The 22,157-nt window shown below is 56.0% G+C and overlaps 1 protein-coding gene across 2 annotated transcripts in view; it reads right to left on the reverse strand.

Annotated features, from left to right (window-relative positions):
* Window positions 1-11,050: 11,050 nt before the first annotated feature.
* TRABD2B (TraB domain containing 2B) overlaps window positions 11,051-22,157 on the reverse strand; it is a 207,938-nt gene continuing 196,831 nt past the window's right edge. For both annotated transcript variants that reach the window (XM_027576377.2, XM_027576371.2), the window contains exon 7: window positions 11,051-16,530. In XM_027576377.2, the coding sequence (XP_027432178.1) occupies window positions 16,311-16,530 (220 nt within the window). In that variant the 3' untranslated portion in view covers window positions 11,051-16,310. The remainder of the gene's footprint in view (window positions 16,531-22,157) is intronic.

Below are 22,157 nucleotides of genomic sequence, written 5' to 3' on the forward strand. Positions count from 1 at the left end.
GGGGTGTAGACTGGGGTTGGCAGCAACAAGGAAGTCAGTTGGGAGGCTGGAGAGAGGAGGGTGGCTCAGCCCAAGGTAGTAGTGGGGGTGAGAGTGGTCCTTTTCTGCATAGATTCTGATGGTAAAAGTAACAGGATGGAAAAGATGTAGGGGATGAGGAGAAGATCAGTCACGATCACCTCCACAGTGTCTGCTCTGAGGGAGCAAGGGAATGGTGGCACCATATACTGAGGTGGGACATGGAGGGAGGAACGGGCTAGGGGCGGAAAGCACAAGTTTGGTTTTGAATGTGGTAACTTGGAGATGCTTTCTGATATCCCAGTGCAAAGGTTGCGGTATTAGCGGGATGTCAGGGCAGAGGCGGGGCTAGTGTGTAGCTTGGGGACCGATCACAGATTATTTAGAGCCATGGGACTGGCTGAGGTCACCAAGGGAGTGAGTGTGGACAGAGAAGAGGTCTCAAGCAGAAGGAGCCATTAAAAAAAATAGCTGGCTACCTATGAATGTGATTCTATAAATCAGAGTGACGTGAGCCATGAGGGGCAAGTGTTGTAGTGTGCTGAGGGTCACAGGAGAAGGAAGATTCGGCCTGGCAATCTGGGGACAGTTCTCTGAAAGATGGAGTCAGGCCAGGGGGCCAAGAGTGAGTAAGATGGTAAGATGGGGACATGACAGAGTTTGAGGCTCCAAAAGGCAGGGGCTGAGGCTGGACCCAGCTCTGACTTAGGGTAGTTGGAAAAGCACAGATTTAGAGTCTTACGGGCCTTCTCATTCTTGCAGTCACTTCTAAGTTATGAGGTCCCAGCAAAAGTCTCTCATCTTTCCAAACCTGTGTCTGTGTCTATGAAACAGGGCTGGCAGCACTGACCTCTCAGGGCCATTGGCAGCAGAGTGCAGGAGACGCTCACGCCCAGCACCCTGCATAGGAACGCCCGGAAAATGGGGGCCCCAGAGGGTGGTTGTCCATGGTTGATACTGGCCTTCTCCATGTGAGACAGGAGCTTGAGTGCCACAGTTGTGAATCAAGATCTCATTTTAGGCCAAAGAGAAGCCATTTTCAAGGGTCTTATATGGAGAGTCCTTTGAGCCAATGTTTCGCCATGTGGTGGTGCCTCTCGGTGATGGCTTAGTTCTCTCTGGACTCCAGAATCTGGATGATCTACCCCATTTGGATGTATCCACACAACAAAATCTCCAGGCTTTTTTTTTTTTTTTTAATGTATAACTTGGACTTTCATTTTGAGAGAGTTTGAACCATACCCTGGAATGAAAATTATACACAGCCTGCTATGGAGCTAACACACTCATCATTGGATTTACTGGCTTTGAAGCAGCACCTCAGTGATTTCTGAGGTGGGTCTCTCATGGTCTTTTACAGATGAAGTCGTAAGAATGGTTACCAGGGCAGCTGAGAGCAGGCTCTCCAAGACAGTCTGCTTTGGATTCTTGTTCACCTTGTCCTGCCTGATGCTGCTTATGTGGCCAACTCTGCTGGCCAGGTTTCCAAATGTAAACTTCTGATTGATCCGGGTGGACTCAGTGGGGTACAAAGAGAGAACGACTTGAGTTTCTTTCCCCCAACTACTCCCTTCAGCTGGTTATATGGTCCCTCACCATCCCTGGATCACGTCCTGTGTGGATCCAAGTTTTCCCATCACTATTTGGGATTAAAAGGGTCTCTTTTTCCTGGATTAAAAACTCCCATCTGATCAAAATCAATCTAAGTTTCTCACCAAATTCAAAGTGTTTGTCTCCCCCCCCCCCCCCCCATCCCCCCCCCCCCCCCCCCCCCCCCCCCCCCCCCCCCCCCCCCCCCCCCCCCCCGCCCCCAGCTCAGCTCAGTGTGAGCCCTGTCACCTCAGGCTGCCAATGAATGGCCCCCTGCCCCCAGGCTGGGCGGGACGGTGAGATGAAGAAAAAGAGGGCATCAGTGCCCTCTGGTGGCAGATGTCCAAATGTTGGCTCTTTCTCTGGTTGGGGACATATGTGTGGGTTTCTTCAGGGACACTGAGCTCCTCCCTGCTGTGGGCAAGCCCTCCCTGGCTGGCATGTCCCATCTCCCTCATAGCTCCTGCTCTGCTAATCTGCTCCTTACTGCTTCACCCCCCACCACCCCTGAGTGTCCTCTGGCCTCAACCCTACCCATATGCTAGTTGACTGGGGAGGGGTGGTATATGGGGTGTTTTCTATCCCTCCGCGATCCCACAGGGGTGGTCTGGTTTCTTTCTTCCAAACTGGGACACACTGTCTTTATCTTTGGGACCTCAGCCATGATTCTTAGACACCAAGAAAAATTCTAAGCACTATTGGGTTTTACTTTAATTCCTTAATCTCCATTGTGCAACTTTTATCTCAGTACAGCAGGGCGATTAAGTGTGCAGGTTCTGGAGTTCAACATTGGCTAGGTGACCACGGGCAAATAACCTAAAGTCTTGGAAACTCAGTTTTCTCACCTGTAAAGCAGGAACAACGATTTTCACTCTCAAGGACAGCATGAAGATTGCACTGTTCTTTACATGTCAGGTGGCACATAGCGAGCCCTCAATACACAGGAACAATTATCTGTCAATTTCTGAGCACTCTTCATTCCATCCAACCAGACTGGATGTCAGTTCTTCTTGCTAATCCAGAGATGGCTCCCTCCCATTTGCCTGGCCTGTGGGGTTCTCTTTGATAACACTTAGCCAATCCTGAGCACCGTTATCTTATTCACATCTCACATGTGCAGGATAGGTCTTATTATCATTTCCATTTACAGATAACAGAACTGAGGCTCAGAGGGTGAGTCACTTGCACAGGGTCAAGTAGTTGGTAAACTGGGATTCAACCCAGGCTTATCTGATCCCAAAGCCCGGATGGCTTCCACGACTCATTTCACATCCTCGACCTCCTTGCTCTTTGTCTTGTCTTTGTTCCCTCTGTCAATGGCTCTTCTTCACTCTGGATATAACAGGGCATCTCTTTGAGTGAAGTCACTTCCTGCTTGGAGTGCACCCTGGAAATGGATCCCCCACTGCTTGGTAGAATGACACTTCCTGTGTTGCACACTAACAAGTCCCCAGAGCAGCTGCTTATAGGTAATACTGTCTCCATCCACGTTCTGTCTACTGTTATTTAAGCTATATACAGTTGCATTTTCATGAAAAGCATCCAGTTAGCCTTGACTCAGCATCAATCTCAGGTCTGGATTAGTTATGAAAGGTAAGGTGTTTTCTGATCTTAGGCCTCAAATCTATTTACAGAGATAAGATATGTAAAAAAGATATGTAAACAAACAAACAAACAAACAAAAAAACCAGCCCCAAACCAAAAAACAACCTGCCAGCAAGGCCCAGATGTATGTAGTAGGTGAAGGCGTGCAGGGAGTGGTACCCTAGGCACTCAAAGGCAAGAGTGGTCTGGTGGCTGGTGGCTGGAGAGGTTAGGGTCTGGGAGGGGAGGTCGTAGAAGGATCTGGAGAGATCCTGGACCGCTGCTAAGCCCTGAAAGCTGGGTAGGATTTGGATAGACAGCATGCTTGGTGTGCTAGCAGCAAAGAGGATGTGGGTGACCAGCGTGGCAGGAACCCAGCATGGGTACAGGGACTGATTCTTCCAAAGGAGCCTCTCTTTTACGACCATGAACCTCTTTGCTCCCTGCTTGGGGGATTTTTACGACGCCATCCATCTGTTTGCAGTCAGGTCTGCTTTGAAATTCAAAAGCTAAAAGGGAAGTGCTATATTGGAGCCAGAGCGGCGGGCTGGGCAGCTGTCTCAGAAGGAGGGAGAGGCTTCATGGAGCATAAACCACAGCAGGCAAAGCACCTCTTCGGGCTGGCCCGCGTCCCTGGGAAGCTTGGGACCAGGAGTGCTTGAAGAGGTGGTGGACGATGAGTTCCCTGCGGGAACTTCTAACATGGGTCTGAGCTGGCAACCCAGGTGCCTGCAAGCAGGCAGCCCCCGACGGTGGAGGCCGAGCGTGGACGTTCAGGGCGCCTTCTGCAGGGGCTTCGGGCCACTCCGGACCCGGCGGCCTGTGTTTGTTTCTCTTTCCTGCTCTGGCCGACGGGCCCAGGCCCGCTGTGAGAGTTGGCTCAGCCCTCCATGCCTCCCGAATTATCTGGCCCAGCTACACCCCCTGCATTCCTCACGAGCCTCAGTATCCCAGAGAGACAAGATTTTTTCCATCTTCTGGAAGAAAGACTTTTAGTGACAGTTGTTGATCAAACCCAAAATCCACAGTAGGGACTTCCAAGTAGTGCTCCAGGCCCCTGACTCCCCTCAGTCCCACATCCCCCAAAACCACCTCCTAGTTAACGGCCTTCACCTGGCCCAGAAGCGCCCTCGAGCACATCCCCACACCCACTGACCGCGGTGGCTCCTTCTCGCCCACCCTGTCCACACCCCACACTCCCATGGCTGCTCTCCCCCCATTTCAAACACCCCCTGGGCCTATTCTCCAGGCCACAATCGACCACAGACCTGGGTGTGCCTTTGGACCTCTGTTTAAAGATGGGCTCTGCCTGAATGTGTTTGAGTGGCAGACGAGGCTTCTGGGGCAGGGCAAAGACTATTAGCTAGGAGGTGTTTTTTGTTTATTTGTTTTTTTAAAGATTTTATCTATTTATTTGAGAGAGAGAGAGAGAGAGACATAACGAACAAGGGGGAGGGGAGAGGGAGAGGGAGAAGCAGACCCCCGCTGAGCAGGGATCCCGACAGGAGACCTAATCCCAGGACCCTGGGATCATGACCTGAGCCGAAGGCAGATACTTAACTGAGCCACCCTGGCGCCCCAGGGAGGTGGTCTTAAGGGCGTGGGGCCGAGGGAGGCCAGGGGTCTGTAGCACAATGTGGAAGTCCCTACTGTGCATTTTGGATTTGATCACCATGGACCTGGAGCTCCTGCTGCCCCGGAGAAGTCAGTGGCCCTCTTACAAGTCAGGCCGCTGGGCAACAAACTGCTAACAGCCACTGCAAGGCTCTGAGCCTTAGCATGTGGCGCAGACCAGCATTTTAGAGCAGGTGTTTCAAAGCCTGGGAGCAGAGTTCAGAGGTTGGAGGTTGGAGGTTGGAGGAAGATTTCGACATTCCAGCCTGTAAGAGCTAGGTGATTCCTTAAAGATCATCTGCTCTAAGCCCTGCTTTTTTCAAATGGGGAAACCGAACTTCGGAAAGGGGGTGTCATTGGCCTAGTGTTATGATGGAGTCTGTGGCAAAGCAGGACTGGAACCCACTTTGGGGCTTGAATTAGCCAAAATCTTCCACTTACACCACTTGGGGGCCCTGGGTGAAGATTGGGGGACTGTGGAGTTCTGGGAACAGGCTTGTTTCCTCTTTCCAACAACTGTAATAATGTGCATTGATGTTGGCTTTGCAGAAACGAAGCTCTTCTGGCCCGTGGTCTCAGTCACCATGACAAGCTATCAGGTAAGTTATCTCGATTCCCATTTCACAGATGAGGCAAGTAAGAACGAGGCTTAACTGACATGCCCAACCAAAGGTAACCAGGAAGTAGCCAAGGGGGGTCTTGGGCCCAGGCCCGCTGCCCTTCGCGATATATCGCTCGACCTCCCTATTCCTTGAAAGGTGCTACTCTCTTTTGGAAAATCACGCAGAAAAAGGGCAGAGTAGAAAGTAAGATATAAGGGCTTTAGCTGCAGATCCCAGGATCTGGTACTGTATCTCAGGACTTTTCACTTTTCACAGTTAAAAGAAATATGCACAGCAGGGTCTCTTAACCCTTCCAGGTCCAATGTCCCACCTTATTACAAATATTTTATAACGTCCCTTCTTGTACTGACATACCCTAAGTCCTCATGGTAACCCCGTGTGATCAGGGTCGTCCTCTCCCATTTTGCTGATGGGAAAACTGAGACTTGGTGAGGGGAAGAGATTGGGCCCAGGGCATCCGGCTTTTACACTACTTCATACCACTTTGTTCCAAAACTGCCTGGGGCAGAGTCTGCTGCTTTAGCTGGCAGGTGACAGTCCCTCACACCTGAGCCCAGCCCCCAGCCTGAGCCTGGCCTCCTGCTGCAAACTTCCCTGCATCCTCTAGGCCGGAAGGCAGTTAGGTCCCCAAGGATGCACTGTTCAGATCCCTGTGAGAGTGGGCACATCTCCTCACCCCGACCTCTCCTGAGAACTCAGACTCAGAACCAGTCTCAGGTATAGACTGCAGTGTGAAAATCAACTCCTGAGAGGCATTCTCCCTCCTGCTCTGCCCCTCTTCCTTTCTTGCCCTAGTCCAGGACCCGCTGACCCCTAACATTTCACAGGGCAGCCGGAGTCATTTGCAAGGTCACCGATCCACCAAGTACTATAATGCTGGCCTGCTCTGACCTCTGTGTTGCAGACCTGGCTCTCTGCACCCTGCCTGAGTTAGCTCATTTAATCCTAGGGCCACTGTAAGACAGAGACCTCCAGTCACGTGGTCAAGATCACACAGCTGACTCGGTGGCTCCCACTGTCTCCGGGATGCTGTACCAATTTCTAGATGTGCACAACAGTGGTCCAGGCCTGCCCTTGCTCACCACTCTGGCCATATCTTCCCAAGCGGCCACCTGGAACCCTGCTCCCCTCCATGCCCAAGCGTCTGCAGGCCCTCAGCCGCTCGAGTGCTGGACCCTGTGGCCTGTGGGGGTGGCAGTAACAGCTAACCTGGGTGTGGGCCTTGCTTTGCAAAGCATTTTTGCCTGCACTATCTCATTAAAACCCCATTGCAAACCGTGTCAGAAGTATTTTTATTATCCCCATTAAAGAGATGAGGAGAAAGACTCTGAGGGAAGGGAGGGCAATGCCCGGGGCCAGGCCCCAGGCCCCTGATGACCAGCCCATGACCCTGGCCGAACCTGTACCACCTTTGTGCAGAGAGGGACCAGGAATGAAGAGTGAGGGGCTGTTCTCCTGAGTCTGGGGAGCCAGGCAGGCCCTGGAACCAATTCGTGTTTTCGGGTTTCCCTGAGAGGAGTAGACAGCTTGCTCCCAGGGGCTGTCCCTAGCGGCCCATACATCCGGCCTCCCACCCACCCCAGCATCTGTCCCAGGCCCCACGCTCTTTGGAGACCCTGCTGTGTTCTCTCTCTGGGAATTGGGCCTGACCCTCTGCCTCGACCTTCTCTCTGACTGCTCCTTCATTCTCCCCGTTCTCTCTCCAGCTCTGGCTGGCTGGCTCTCTCTCTGAGGCCCCTTGCTCCTTCTCTGGATCCCCACTCTGTCATTCTGTGTATTGTTCTTTCTCTCTCTCCTGCATCCCTTCCCCCACCTCTGGTCACCACCCGGCTCAGCCCCTTCCACCCTTCCAGAGTCTCGGGGAGACAGGTCGGGGAGAGCTAAGAAGTGTCCTTCAGTGCTGGCCTGGCGGCTTGTGTCTCCAGGTTGGAAATACCATCATTCTTTTCTTGTGACTGGTCAGGGAGGAAGAAATGGAAAATATGAAAAAAGAAAACACGAGAACTGTTTCGTCAGCCCAGAACCGACACGTAACAGCATTTTAGGACTATTTTCTGAAAAGAACCTCTTCTTACGGTGCTGACACAGTGGTGGCCAGGCCCCGGTCAGTGGTCAGGGTCCTCTCCCTGGGTGGCAGCCCCGGAAGCTCCCGAACCCCGCAGCCCACGGCCGCTGGAGCCTGGCGGGTCTGCCCGTGATCCGGTTGCGGCCTGGGCACTCCTGCTCCGGCATTCCTGGTTAGGATGGTCCTGACCTCCAGCTGTGGGGCTGAGGTCCAAGGCCTCCCGGAGTTTGTGAATTCCTCGGGGGCTCTCCCTGGTGTGTGTGTGTGTGTGTGTGTGTGTGTGTGTGCATGCGCACGCGCATGCGTGTGTTTGTGTGTGTGTGCACACGCGTGCGCTCTTCTTGGCCTCCAGCTCCCTGTCATTGACCTTGTCTCATCTGCTTCACACCATGTCAACTTGGCCATGAGAATCAGCCCCGGCTGTGCCTCTCCCTGTCCCGGATCTTCACCAGCAGTGGGGAATTTACTGGAGATGGCAGAGCAGGGGGAGTTGGGTTCCCACAGCAGCCAGGAAAACGACCACTGTCTGCAGGTTTTCTCTCCATGGAGGAGGACTTGTTCCCACCTCCTTCAGTGCCTCTCCACCTCCCTAGCTCCACACCTCTCTTCCTCCCTTCTCTTGATTCCCTCTTTCTCTGGCCCTCCTTTTCAGGAACAAAATGACCAAACTCCTCCCTTGATCATAAGGAATATCTTCCCTCCACCTCCTGTGAGGAGGGAGAAGGCGGTTTTCCTTCCTACCTCAAGCCCCCATGGAGGCAGTCTTCCAAAGATGTTGCTGCTCCTCAAAGGGTGAATACAAGTTGCTCCTCCTGCTGTGCAAATAAGAACACTGAGGTCCAGAGAAGGGCAGAGCTTGCCCAAGGCCACACAGCAGGCCACGGCAGAGCTGAGGCTGGGGCTCAGGGCTGTGGTCCTCATTGCAGGGGGGGCGGGCACCGGCTGAGGGTGTCTCTGTATGGTTGGGTGGTAGGGCTGTGGATGTTCAGGGGTGGGAAGGAGGGGATCGAAGCACACAGAAAGATGGAGAAGGAGTAAGGACACAGAGGCATGAGAGAGCAACAAAGACAGACAGGCCGAGGGAGATAGAGACGGCCGGTTGGCCAGCCTCTAGTCTGTGGTGGGGATCCCCTCTCCACTGAGTTACCCCGTCACACACGTCCCATGTCAGAGAACTCACTACCTCCTCAGCCGTGTGACCTGCTTCTGGGGTGGGGGCGGGGAGGGGGGCGGGATGTATGGCCGCTAGGGGCAGCTCCTGGGAGCTGGCAACTCTTTCCCTATGGGCTCAGTATCTACACAGAGAAGCCTCCTGCCTGGGGCAGCCCTGTAGAGCTTTGGAATCTCATGATCACATATCAGACAGGGCCTTCAGTTTATCTCCAGCAGAGCACTGTAGCGGGAGCCTGCTCAGAGCAAGGGACTGGGCTTGTCAGGACAGGAGAGGGGGCCGGGGCTCCCCGGTTAGGAATTGCAGACACTCGGGTGTACTAGGTACAAACACTTGAGTGTTCCCTCTTGCCGCCCGCGTGTCCCCTCAGCCACCCATTCCATCGTGTCTGAGCCCCGTTCCTGGCCACACCTTCTTCTCCAGGGAGCAGGGGCAAGGGCTCACTCTCTCACTGGGCTTCTAGAAAGGTAGATGACAGGAGCCTCTTTTCTTGAAAACAGCTGGTGTGTGAGGGGCAGAGAACACAGGGGTCACAGGCCCCCACAGGACGTCTCAGACCCCTGATGGCAGTCCCACAGACCCGTGTGGCCATGCGGGCCGAGGGCGGGCAGGGCCTCTTCGGGCACCCCATCCAGAGTCCGGCGAGTGGGACAGAGGTCAGGGCAGGCTCCATGACGTGAAAGAGGCTCACCGCACTGGGCCGCGCGTGGGTCCTGACCTGGCCTACCTGGTCTGTGACATGGGGGTGCAGACACCCCCTTGCCCTCCTCACAGGCCACAGCCCACACGGGCTTGTAGCCAAGTGAAAGTGAAGAGAGTGGTCTAGGAGCTTGACTACTTGGCTTTCCGTCCTGGCTCTAGCATTTACAGGCTACGTGATTGTGGTCAAGTTGGACTGCGTGCGTGTCGGTTACTTTGTCCGGAAAGCAGAGGTAGGGAAGAGGAGCTGTGAGAATGAGGGGGTCAGGCTCGTAAAGGCTCAGAACACTGTTTGCGCATCAGAAATGCTCACTCCGTGCTGGCCCCGGCTGCGTTACCAGCTTTATCTGGAGGCGGGCCCGCCACGGGCAGCCTGTGTCAGTCCCGGTAGGAGCCGGGCAAGAACCCGTCGACCATGGCCAACGTGTCGCCGCTGCTGAAGGCTCTGTGGCTTCAGAACCCAGGCGGGCCTCTCCCCTCCCCACCCCTCAGGTCCCTGGGGCTGTCTCCCTTTGGGGAACTTGCAGCAGGAGCAGCGGGTGGAGACCCCAGCCCACTAACCCTTGAAGTATGGCCTCTGTTATGATAGAGAAGGACATTTTTTCTCTTTTAGTCTCCCCCCTCCCCCCGCTCTTCTTCCTTTCCTTCCCCCTTGACTCTGCCATTTTCCCACAAGTACCCGGTAGGTATCAAATCCCATGCTCGGGGCTGACAAATCAGAGAGGAGCAGCCGTGGTCCTGGCCTAGGTAGGTGAGGGCAAGGGCAGGCACGGGGAGCGCATTTCAGCACAACCCAGGTGCGCAAGGAGCAGGTGCTGTGGGATGGGAGGGGAGGAGTGGCAAGCTCAGCTTAGGAGCTCAGGCTCAGTGGGGCAGACACCACCGGGGCTGGGTCATGCACGCTGTGTAGGACCCCCCCCCCGCCCAGAGCAGTGTGCCAGGAAGTGATGGAGGGGTGGACAGATGGTCAGTGCGGGGGAACGCAAGTGCAGAGACAAGGGAGTTGAAGGGTAGGGTGCATTCAGGAAGTGTTGAGGCAGACAGTAATGGGAGAATAGGAGGTTGAAAAGGAGAGGAGTTGGGAAAATGTGAACTTCATACTGGAGATACTTCTTGGTGGGAAAGGGCCAGGTCGCAGAGAGCTTTGTGTGACCTTGACCTTTGTCCTGGGAATAGTGGGGATGCATTGGTGAGATTTAAAAGCAGGGGGATACGTGGTCATTTTGGTGGTTTATGGACCTCGCTTTGACCTTGGGGGTGGGAGGGGGAGGGGACTGGGGCACAGCTGTAGGCGGCCGTGGTTCAGACGAGGGTGAGGAGGCCTGGCCTGGGGTGCAGGCGGTGGGGAGAAGTGAAGGAATGGTTGGTCTGGGCGAGTGAGGGAGTGAGAGAAAGGAGGCCCTCAGGGTGAACCCCAGATTCTAGCTCATTCTGGCTGGCCAGGGCTTTCTGGATGCCACTTGGAATGAGGCCTCTCCAGTCACTGGATCCCTGCCTAAGTACCCCCACCCACCCCCCCAAATCTGCCCAAGCTTTTGCATGGAAAATGGGCCTGTTCCAGTTCCTCCACACCACTGTATCCGGGCTTGGACCTCCCAGCAGAGTGATTTCCCCTAGTGTTCCCTGGCGGCGGGGCGGGGGCGGGGGGTGTAGCCATCAGCACACAGAGACACCGTCCTGCTGAATTCATAATGTCTTTTATTAATATATTATGCTACAAAAATATTTTTGGCAAAATAACATTAATAGCATCTTTCTTTGTCTTCTATATTCTTAAAGGACTCTTCATGATAATTCACAGAGGTGAAGGGAAGAGGTGGTTAAAAGAACAACATCACCAATATCTTTCAAATACATTAAGATCTGAAGCTTGTGTCACATAATGAGTCAGCTGGAAGACCTTCTGCAATCTCTTTGAGGCCCGGGAATGGGGCAAGAGCTCCAGCTGCCCCTGCTCTGGCCTAGAACCTCCCTTGGCCAAGAGTTAGCCCCCTGCTGCCCCAGCCCCTGGGGCCCAAGATGTTTCAGAGCCTCCCTGGAAATGTCTTAGATTCAGGTCCCATCCAAAGCCCACCTTCCCTGAAGCAGGTCTGGGCGGGAGCAACCTGTAAGGCATGCTACTCTGTCACCCTGCCCAGTCTGCGACATGCTCCCGACTCCAAGGCGGTCTGTGGGGTCTGGGAGGAAAGCTGAGCATGGAGCCTGAGGAGGGGTGGTGCCTCACCTTCACGGAGCCCTGAGATTGCACACAGCATTCCTCCAGCCCCCAGAACGGCCCGGGCAGGAAACAAGGTCTCCATTTAATCAGAAAGGAGCAGGGGCTTGCCCAAGGTCACCCAGCAAGGTGAAGGAGTATCCAGAGCACCTCTGGAGAGGAAGAGCCAACATTTGGAGAAACGATGGGGAGATCTGAGGGTGTGCCCCTACTCCCAGGAAAGGGCCAAGTAGGGGTTCGATCAGTCCTTGTGGCCCCTCTCTTCTGTCCCCCATGGTCGGGGGCAGGGAGGGAAGGAGCTCTGGCTGGGGTCAGGGGCCCTGGGTTCCAGACCAGCCCTCCCCCACCACCCAGAAGTCTCCCTGCCTCAGGGTAGCAGGCAAGCCTGCCAATTTACGTCAGGCCTGGCTGGGCTCCTGAAGAACGGGGGTGTGAGGCTGGATGGATTCCTGAACCTTACTGGTTTAGACGGCCAGCCTGGGTGATGTTTTTGGCTGCTTAGACGAATTTTTGGAAAAATAACAATGTTCAAAGAACCTGAGCATTACAGAGCCAGGAGGGACCCTCAATGTCATCCACACCAGTCCCTTGCCAAGACTTCAGCTCTCATACCACATCTCCAGCCGGCGGGCCTATGCCCTGCTCACACCTCTGCTGACAGCAAACTCACCACCTGTAGAGGACAGCTTTGGCTTTGTAGAGATTATTCCACTGCCAGAGCTGATGTCTTTGTCTCTCCTTTCCTCTCTTCATTCCTCCCTTCCTCCTTCCCTCTCTACACATCTACTGAGTGCCATCTTTGGGTCAGATGAGGATCTAAAGACGAATTTACATGACCCCTGCCATCAAGGAGCTCACGGTCCGGTAGGAGAGCAGATACACTATTATAGTCTCAACACTGATCAGTGGGTGTTGTGATAGATGCTAAAAAAGCAAAAAAGCATCACAGGGGCTTCCTGGAGGAAGTGTTATCTGAGTTAATCCTCAAAAAATGAGGACTTGGGGAAAGAGAAGGGGGTTTCCAGACCCAGGGAGTGGCACATGTGGAACATCCTGTCTATTCTAGAAATGACAAAGGATTTAGTCTGGCCAGGCACAGAGTAGGAGAGATGGGTGACGTGGCTGGCAAAGTCAGCAGGGCCTGATCATGGAGGGTCTGGTCGGCCAGGCCGAGGACTCCTGCTCTTATCCCACAGTTGCTGGAACACTGTCTCGAGGCCCGGTTCATTCTCGCCACACGGGACACCATCAGAGCTGCAGTTCCCAGGTGGAGCCTCTCTTGTCTTTCGTGGTGGTTTTCTTAAATGTGACTTTTGGTGGAGGACCATTCTTTGGGATCCACTGTGACGAGGACACTGGGCTGGAGCCTGGGCAGGTGGAACCGGGGTCCCGAGCCCCGAGGCTTGCCCGGGCCTAGCGAGGGTGAGGCAGGAGATGGCAGAGCATCGCGTATGAGAAAAATCAGCTTGCGGTTATTTGGCGCACAAAGCAAATTTGCCAGTCAGTGCAAGTTTCCGTGCTTCATCCGCTCCGGGTCTTTGCATCTCAGCTGGAGGGGCCCGTGGTGGCCTTTTGCAGCTCCCTGCGGCCTAACATTTCCACTCGCCCTGCCTTCACCTGGCTGCTGGTGCGTCAGAACAGCCTGGAGAAGGACTGGAAGGACGTGGCCATGCTGGCAGCTTCCAGAATGCCCCTGGGCCGTTCGGTCAGTTTTCCTGAGACGGGGACCGAGGGCCACCACTGACACGCTGCCTAACCTTGGGCAGGTCACTTAGCCTGCTGGGTCTCAGTCCTCCCATCTTCTCTGCCACTTGAAGGTCAACCATGAAAGCCCTAAGAAATGTACACGGGGCTCTCAGAGCAACAGGGGCTTTTTATGAGGACAGGCACATAGAACATGCTGGAAAAAATGTCAGCAGTGGTGGACAGATCATCCAAAGTGTGTAAGTGGCTGTGGATGGCGTGGTGGTTCCCTGGCTCGGGATGAGAGAATTTAGTGTCCCAGCCACGCAGATTTCCACAGACATGCCTCAGGTCTTCTGGGATGTAAGTTTGTTTCCCACCCCGGCCGGTGGGTGGGCCGCGGGGATCTGTGAGCTCAGGCTGTAGACGTCCGATCGACATTGGCTCTGGCTGTCCTGTGGGCACCGGGCTACCTAATCAGCCGGCCCACCCCTCTGCCGCCATCCATCCGTCTTTAGACACTTGAGCGCTTGCTGGAGGGAACGTCTGGAATCTCCTAATCTCTCCAGAGGATGGATCTGGGGAAGACTAGGGCTGAATCTGTCTGTGGTCAGGGGCCTGGGTAGGATAACCTCTCAAGTTCCTTCTAGGAACCTACGATTGGGCTGCTTGCTCCGCCTTGATGACGAAGGGTTCCTCTGGGCCAGGAAAGGTGCACAGATGAGGCCTCAACACCTCGCCTGGCACCGCATGCGCGTGCTCAACAGTCACACAGCGGGTTGATTTACCTCTCTGGGCTCATGCCCGGCACAGAACTGGGCATGCAGTCAGGTACCTGGACTGTTAGCTCAAATGTTTCATCTTTAATTCACCTCAGGCTTCGGCTGAGTGCATCTCATGCCACACACTGCACTGAACTGAGGGAAATCTGGCTTCTAATTCCTTGACACTTATCTCATCTACAGAGCGCTCCGCACCATCTGTTTGATGTCCAACAGGCCTTCCGAGCCTGCTTTAGAAGTCAGCGAAGCCCCTTCCCACTCAGAAATAGGAAGTCACATTTCTGCCAAAGATAAACGGACTCCAGCCCTGGCTGGGGTCAAGTTCAGTTTACAACGTGATGCCCATGGGGCTGGCTGGACCCTCTGAAGCAGATCTCAGGACTCCTGCCAGGTCTCAAGCTCAAACATGTCCATCCAGGGCCGAGATGAAAAGAAGTTAGCTGCTGGCCAAGGTGCTCATGGGGCCTCTGGCCGTCCGGAGATGTCCGGAATTCTGTCTCAGAAGGGACACAGCTGCCGGGCTGGGCACAACGGCACTGGGTCTGATCAGCCATTCCCGGGCCTGCCAGGGAAAGCCACGGTGTGGTGACACTGTGGAGCACTGGGCTGGGGGTCAGCAGACCCGGCCAGCTGGGTGCTTCCCCTCTCTGGGCCTCATGATTACTATTACCGTTCTTATCTGTCAAATGAGGGGCCCTTTCTGCTCGTGGGTTCCAACTCAGTAACTGACGAGCCACCAGCCCAGTGAAGACTTAGGGCTAGGAGGCAGCCAACCTGGGTCCTGTGCTATCTCAGTTACCACCCTGGAGGCAGAGGAGTGAGGTCAGTTTCCCTAAGTCTCAGTTGCCTGCCTGCCCAGATTCCCCCACCCACCAGCCTCTGATTTGATAGGAAAGCCTCTCACTGGCTCCAAGATAAGACATGTTGGGGCATGGGACACGTGGTCCACACTGTTGCCAGAGCCCTTCGCTCAGAGGGGCCGACATGAGTGACTGTGGCCAGTAGGTCTCTTTGGTTGGAGCAAGGAGCTTGTGCTGGCCCATTTGGGTGAGATCTGCCTTCTGCAGAGCTTCCCTGTGCAGAAAGAACATGGCAAAATATGGTCCAGGGGACAAGCATTGCTTCTGAATCATACTGATCTGGGGTCATGTCCCAGCCAGGTGACCTTAGGCAAGTCCATTTATCCTTTTGGGGGGCTCAGTTTCCTCATCTGTGAAATGGGGGCAATCACATCGCACAGAACTGGCATGAGGATCAGTGATAAAGTGAGTGTGCAAAATGCCTGCCACGATGCAGGCCTTGGACAAATGGTGGCTTACATTAGGATTGTTATTACCACGCGACTCCTAGAGCCTCAGTCCCTAAAATTGCCTTTTTGTGCCCACACCTGTCCTTTGGCCCAGCTCACTCTGTTTGGCCATGACATCAAGAGGCTCTTCTATAAGCCAGGCTTATAGAAGATTAATGAAACCAGAACAGAGAGGTCCAGATTCACATCCCGGCTCTCCCACTTGCTGCATGACCTTGGGCAACCACCTTCTTCTCTTTGGGTCTCAACTTAACCATTTGTCGCAGAGGGCTGGGGGATGACCCCCCTCAGCACCACCATCCCTCCCCCACCCCCGTGCTTTGGTCCAAACACTTACCAAGAGCTCTGGAAGGCCAGTTCACAGACACTCAGGGCTTTCAAAATAGCAGCATTCTTTCCTAAAGTATCTTCCCACCTTAGGATGCATCCAGGGGAGGGAAGGATCGTCAGCGTTCACATCTCTGGCTCCCAGATCCAGCTTCACAAAAGCTAAGCCTGTCTGCCTGCCCCTCTCTCTGAGATCCCCATGGTGGGAGAAGCCAAACCCAGACACCGGAGGCTTCTGCGGGTCTAGGAGCAAGCCAGTTCAAAGCCACGGTCTGCCTGAGGTTTGCAGACATCCTGGCAGCCTGGGTTCACTTCCTGGGTTGGCATTGGGGCTACTTAAAGGGTTAACATAGGCCACATAAAAATAGTTTTATCGGTAGAATAAATACATTTTTCTTTTTTAATATGGACACATATTTTACAAAAGAGCCCCATAGCACTATGGGAAATTAAGATCCTTCTACAAAAAAGAAGATGTAACTTGGGTACAATAAAGCTCTAGTGTTCTAACGGATCCCGTCTGGACTGCCCGTGAGGTGTCAGGCACCCTGGACGTGGTGGCAGGGGCAGTGGGGTGTAGCCACAGACCCTCCTGTGGTTTCTCTGGCTTCTCTGCACTGGTGGCCAAGGTCAGGAGGGCCCAAGGGCGTGCCGCAGGAGGGGGGCTGCAACGCTGGCCAGGATGGCGGGGAGGAGGCCCAGGGTGGGCTGTGGGCAGCGGGGCGCAGAGCTGCTGGTGGGGCCTGGCTCTTCCCGCTGCTGAAGCCGCTCTGAGGGCTGCAAGGGGGGCCCTGCTGTCCCGGAGCTGTGCGTAGGCTGCAGGGGCGGCGGGGGCGGTGAGGCGGCCGTGCTAGAGGGAGAGAGAAAGCAGGAGAACCGCGGCGTGACCGCTCAGTAGCCTCGTCCTGGGCTGTGGCCTGGGGTTCTAGGCGACTTTAGGGAATCTATTTTCTTATAAATGGAGAAGGAGACGAGGGGCTGCGCAGGGAAAATGAGCGACCCAGAGCCACACAGCCGGCCGGCTGCGCTCCCGAGGCTACAGGCTTCAAGTGTGACCACTCGACACAGGTCCCAGGGCAGAAAGGATGAAAGTGACACGGAGGAGCTGGGTCTGGGGTCACGCTGGGGCAGTCAGCCTCCACGCCTGTGTGCGCAGGCACTCTCCTGCCACTGTGCCCACCCAGCCCGAAACTGACAGGAAGCCAACCACACGGACCACCCTACCATCTCCCGGCCCTCCTGATCACAGCTCCCAGGTCCTGAGGGTCTCTCTGGCCTCAAAACCAACCTTCACAGTGGGTCTCATCACCCCCTTCCCCCAGATGAGAGGGCTGGGGCTCGGGGAGGCTAAATGGCACCGGGTCCCAGGAGAAGCAGGGCCAGCACCCGGGGCAGCCCCGGGGCAGCCGCCCTCTACACAAGTCCAGGGAGGTTGAGGGAAACCTGTGATCCTTCATGAACTCATAAAAAGAGAAGCCAGTTTTGGAGGGAATGGGTGAGATCGTTGGCTCAAGAGAACCTATGAAAGAGAGGGAGGGAAAGAAGGAGGGAGGAAGGGACAGAGAAATAGGGAGATTGAGTGCGGAACGAGCCTGCTGGCTGAGGCCAGAGCCTGGTGCCGTGGGGAAGTGCAGGGGAGGACAGGGGCCAGATGGGGTGCAGGACCAGGTAAGCGGCTCAAGTCCTGGAAGGAGAGAGAGAGCACATGGCCAACAAAGAGAGGGCCAGGGACAGAGGAGGAGAGGAGACAAGGACAGACAAAGACACAGGCATATAACCCAGAGAGGCCATACGGGTAGAAGGCTCCAGGATGAAGAAAGAGTTGGAGCCCCAGGGGGCGCTGGGCCCCACCTGCTCTCGTGGAGCCCTGGGTCGGGGAAGCAGGTGGAGATGCAGACAGAGGACCTGACAAGTCCCTTCACAGCAGGGGTACAAGGGTGGGAGGGGAGGCCGGGCAGGGGGCACAAAGAGGGGTCCCTGTCCAGGGCAAGGCCAGGAAGGCCTCCTGGAAGAGGTGACAGAGCAGTCTGCCTGAAGACAAGAGTCTACCCTTGCACGTGGCTGAGGGTGCCCCCGGTGGCCAGAGAAATACTTACCCCCAGCCTGTGGCAGCTCTGGGCCAGCACCTAGTACATACTTCATGGCAACACTAGGAGGCAGGTCTGACTCTTATCCCCATTTTACTTAGGGAGAAACTGAGGCAGGAAGAGGTTAAGTAACTTGCTCCAGGACTCACACGAAGGCTGGGATCGGAACCAGGCACATAGTAGGTGCTCGCTAGCAGGTGATGCACGGGCAGGAAGCTTGCCCTTCCCTGGGTGTCTTCGGTGTGAGCAGCCTCCTCCACGTGGGACGCTGCCCCGTTTTTCCAGTGCTTAATGCCCCTCCCCAGGAGGCTGCTCACTCGCTGGGTCCTCAGGGAGTCCCCTGCTCTACCTTGGCCTGCCCTTCCATGGGTTCGGCATAGGGTCCCAACAATTGGCCATAGTCACTGTGAGCTCTATGATCATCACCACAAAGATCCAGCCCCACTCCCATCCCGGCCAGACGCCTCTCACACAGCCTGGCTCAGCCTCAGCCTTGGGTGGGTGTACAGGGGAGCCCGGGGTCACCATGTACACCCCTGCCTCCGAGTGGGCTGAGACCTCTAATCTGGGAGTGGGTGTCCACATGCCCTCAGTCAAGAAGGTCCTCGCTCCTGGCCTGTCCCTCGTTCTCTATCCTGGTCATGCTCCAGCCACGAGAACCTGCCACCTCCTCACATGAGGTTCTTCTCAGCCTGGCATCTACAGTTGCCGTGTACTGTGTTCCTCTGTCTTTAGAAACTCCTAGAGGGGCTATCAGGAGAGGAGGGAGCAACAGCATGTCATGCACCATGGACAGAGGGAAGGTGCTCCTAGGTAGAGAGTGTGCCTGTGGAACAGAAGAGGGGTAGACCAGGAGGCTTTGCCCCTGACGACACACAGTATCTGGCAGATGATGCCCCAGCCTGTAGCGGCCAGCTGAGCACTGAGACCCCTCACGCAGTCGGGGGCTGGCCGACCTCACCTTTCCTGCCTCCGCCAGTACGTGTCACCCTGTCCAGTCACACTGACTCCTGCTGCCATTTCCCACCCATGTCTGAAGGCCTGGCTCAATATCCCCTCTCTTGGAGGCCTCTCTGGTGGGTTCTCCTTCCCCTTAAGGCCTCCAGGGAGAGTTAAGGTTCCCAAGGAACCTTGTGTGTGTCTCATCGATGCTGCTGGGTCCTACACAGGTACCTCTTTCGGCAGAGGAGGCCTGAACGGGCTCCTGCGTGGGAAGTGCTTTGAGCAGCGCCCCGCGCGCTGGAAGCACGACACGGCTTTGTGTTTAGCATCGTCGTTAGAATGTTTGTGTGTGTAGCTCTCCCGCTAACAGCGTCCTCCACTTGTGAAGCGTTTCCTAGGAGCCCGTAGAGACTGCGATGCTGTACACGTGTCACCTCATTGTCCCCATTTCCAGGATGAAGGGACAGCCTGCAGGGGATTGGGATACAGAGGCACACCCGTCAGAGGGCACAGGGGTCAGTGTGGCGCTTCCTGCTGAGACCCGGAGAAGCTGTGTGTGGAGGCTCGCCGGGGTGGGAGGTGAGGCCCATGTGGCCTCGGCCCCGGGAGGGTCAAGCCTGTGCCCAAGCCACTGCCTGAGCCCTTTCTCTCCCTTTCTCTTCTAATGAAGAGAAACTCCACAGGCTACACAAAGTGTCCACCACGGTCCCTTCCTAGTGCCTGCCCTGTCCTTTCAGCCTGAGCAGCCAGGAGGCTAGGAGGCCCAGCCTCAAGAGAGGAGGCTCTGTGCCACTTGGGGTGCCCAGAGAGGGGCCCAGACTGGCTGCAGCCAGCCCTGCCATCAGAGGGAAGATCAAGTAGGAGTTATGAAAATTATGTCTCGCTGAGGAAGGCGCCCAAAAGCATTTGCTCTCACACTTTGAAAACCAAAGATGCACATTCCCCCTTGGAGCCCGAGCAGGGGTTTTATTGCTTGGAAAGAGTCCCAGGGAAGTGGGGTGGGGGGCGGAAAGCCCCTCCAGATGCCCCCGCCTCCCCGGCCCACTCTGCTCACAAAACTCAGTCCCCAGGCCCAGATCCCCCTCCCCCACGCCCCCAGGCCCATACAGGGGGAAACTGTCTCATGGCAAAATGGCCTCGAAGCCAAACCAAACACACTGAGTGTTCCCAGGCTCTGCAGACGGCTGGCACCAAGCGGCCGAGTCTGCTCTGAGCCGACAGGGCCCCTCGCATGGGGAAGGGCCCCACTGCTTGGGTGAAAGGCTGAAGCCCTGTTCTAGAATGCCTTATGTCCCTGTTTGCCGTGTGACTTGGGGCAAGTCCTGCCCTCTAGGCCTCAGTTTCCCTACGTGTACAATGAAGGAGCAGGAACAGACCCATGCATTTTAAAATGTTTTCTAGCAGCAGAAGCCAGGAGGGAGATCTTAGGCAGAAGCTGAAGGTGTAAAGCACAGAGAAGGAGGGTTGCTGCTTGAGACAGTGTCAGCTGTCTGCCCACTGAGGCCTCCGCTCTGGGCACCCCACGTGGCACAGAGCCTCCTCTCTCGAGGCCGGGCCTCGGAAGGTGGTGGCCTTCTTCCCAATGCAAAGGGCTGCTGGCTGTGCTCTGGGCGACCTCCTCCAAGGCTTCCGGGGAGACAGAGTGGAGATGGGGCTTGGGCGTGCAGGGCCCCGCTGCCAGGCGGTCCTACTGCCTGGGGGTGCAGCTCTTGATGTGGCCCGGCTGGAGGAGACTCCGCTGCCAGTCTGGTCTGGCCTCAGCCTCTCAGAGCCAAGCGGGCTTTGCCCACAGCCCGATGTCCCGATGTCAAAGGCCCATGCCCACCTCCAGGCCTTTGGCCTCACGGCCTTCTCTGCTGGCAATGCCCTCATCTTCCCCACGGCCCCGGCTGACCGATTCCTTCGCAGGCACAGGAACACTGACCGGGGCTCCAGGGCTCCTTCGGTGACACCGTGTTGGGAAGCTGTCCCTGCCTGGCCGTGGCCTGAGACTTTCCCTGCTCTCGTCCCCACCAGTGTGTGGCCAGTGTGCTCCTGTTAAGCAGGGGGGAGTGGGCGGCACCCACCCAGTGGCTCACTGAAGGCTTGAAGCCTAAGAGGCGCTAGGGACCCACGAGCAGCTCCTGCTGGGGTCGGGGAGAGTGGCATCTGAGGCCAGCCCAAGAGTCCCACCAGCGGTGGTCTGGTGCCAGCTTACCACTTTATAAGCATCCCTTCGTTTCCTCTCTATCCGCAAAGCAAGCACAGGGCAGAGCTGGGCGCTGAAGCCCATTCTGCCTGCATTTGTCTGTGCTTTTATTCATGGAGTGATCCAGTTTCCCCCTTTCTCATGGGGTGTCTTCTACCTCTAATCCCATGGCATTCTGGCCTCATACAGAGACGCTGACCACGCTGGACCCTCTGAGGAGAAGGTCTGGCTTTACTGAGAGAAACTGGCACTGGGGAGCTTGGGGCAGGACGGGTGGGCCAGCCAGAGGTGTGCAGAGCCCTCCCAGGGGCCGAGGGGTTAGAACACTGTGTCTTTTCCCCTTCGAGGGGGCCCTGGCCACCGGCTCAAACCCCAGGGAAATCTAGGCCCAGAAGGACAATGACACGCTGTGCGTGTGTGAGTGTGTGGGTCCCGCATGGTGCACCCACAAGGCCCTGGGTCCGTCCACACTGATGCGCACCTGTGCCTTACTTCCAGCCACGCCCAGCCCTTGGAAGGAGCTCCCTTCCCTGCCACTGCCCTTCTGTCCTGACGGCCCAGCACTCTGCTCCCTTGTTTATGCACCCCTCCACCCCCATCGTGCGCACACGTACCCCAGCCGTGGACAGGGAGAGCAGCAGAGCTAGCATGACCTTCGGAGACCAACCAAGGCCCTAACTGCCCAAAAAGAGAGACCGAGGATTGTCACAGGTCCCATACGGCACACAGCCAGTGGGAGCGAGCCCTGCCCTGCTGCCCGCCTCCTGGCCCTCCAACATGGGGATTCCCTGGGGGTTCCCTCGGAGTTCCGTGCTTGCAGCACAGCCGTCTGCAGACACACGCTTGGCCCTTTCCGGGGGTCCTCGTAAATCACCCTGCCAAGGGCTGCGGCTTCCCTAAACTTCCTCTGGGGTGTTTCTGTCTCAGGGATTGAGGGGCAAGGGGAGGGTCAGCAAACCCCCAGCGAGGCCCCTGGTGGCCACAGTCGTCCAACCCAGATCTGGTGCCCAGGGCCCCCAGGCCTTGAAACACAAGTGAGGAATCGCAGGCCGTGTGAGTGAGGGGGCTCCTGAGGGGGCTGTGGGGTGTGGGGGAGGAGAGAAGGGACACAGCCGGTGAGGAGAGAGGAGTTGCTTGGAGGTGACAGCAGGAGGGGCATTTGCGTGGCCACGGGCGAATGTGAGCCTCAGCGTTAGACAGACCTGGGTGTGCGCTCTGACTCTGCAGCTCACTTGCTGTGTGGTCTTGCACGAGTTACCT

This window comes from Zalophus californianus, chromosome 4, assembly GCF_009762305.2.
Source record: "Zalophus californianus isolate mZalCal1 chromosome 4, mZalCal1.pri.v2, whole genome shotgun sequence".
In the NCBI taxonomy this organism is placed as follows: domain Eukaryota; kingdom Metazoa; phylum Chordata; class Mammalia; order Carnivora; family Otariidae; genus Zalophus; species Zalophus californianus.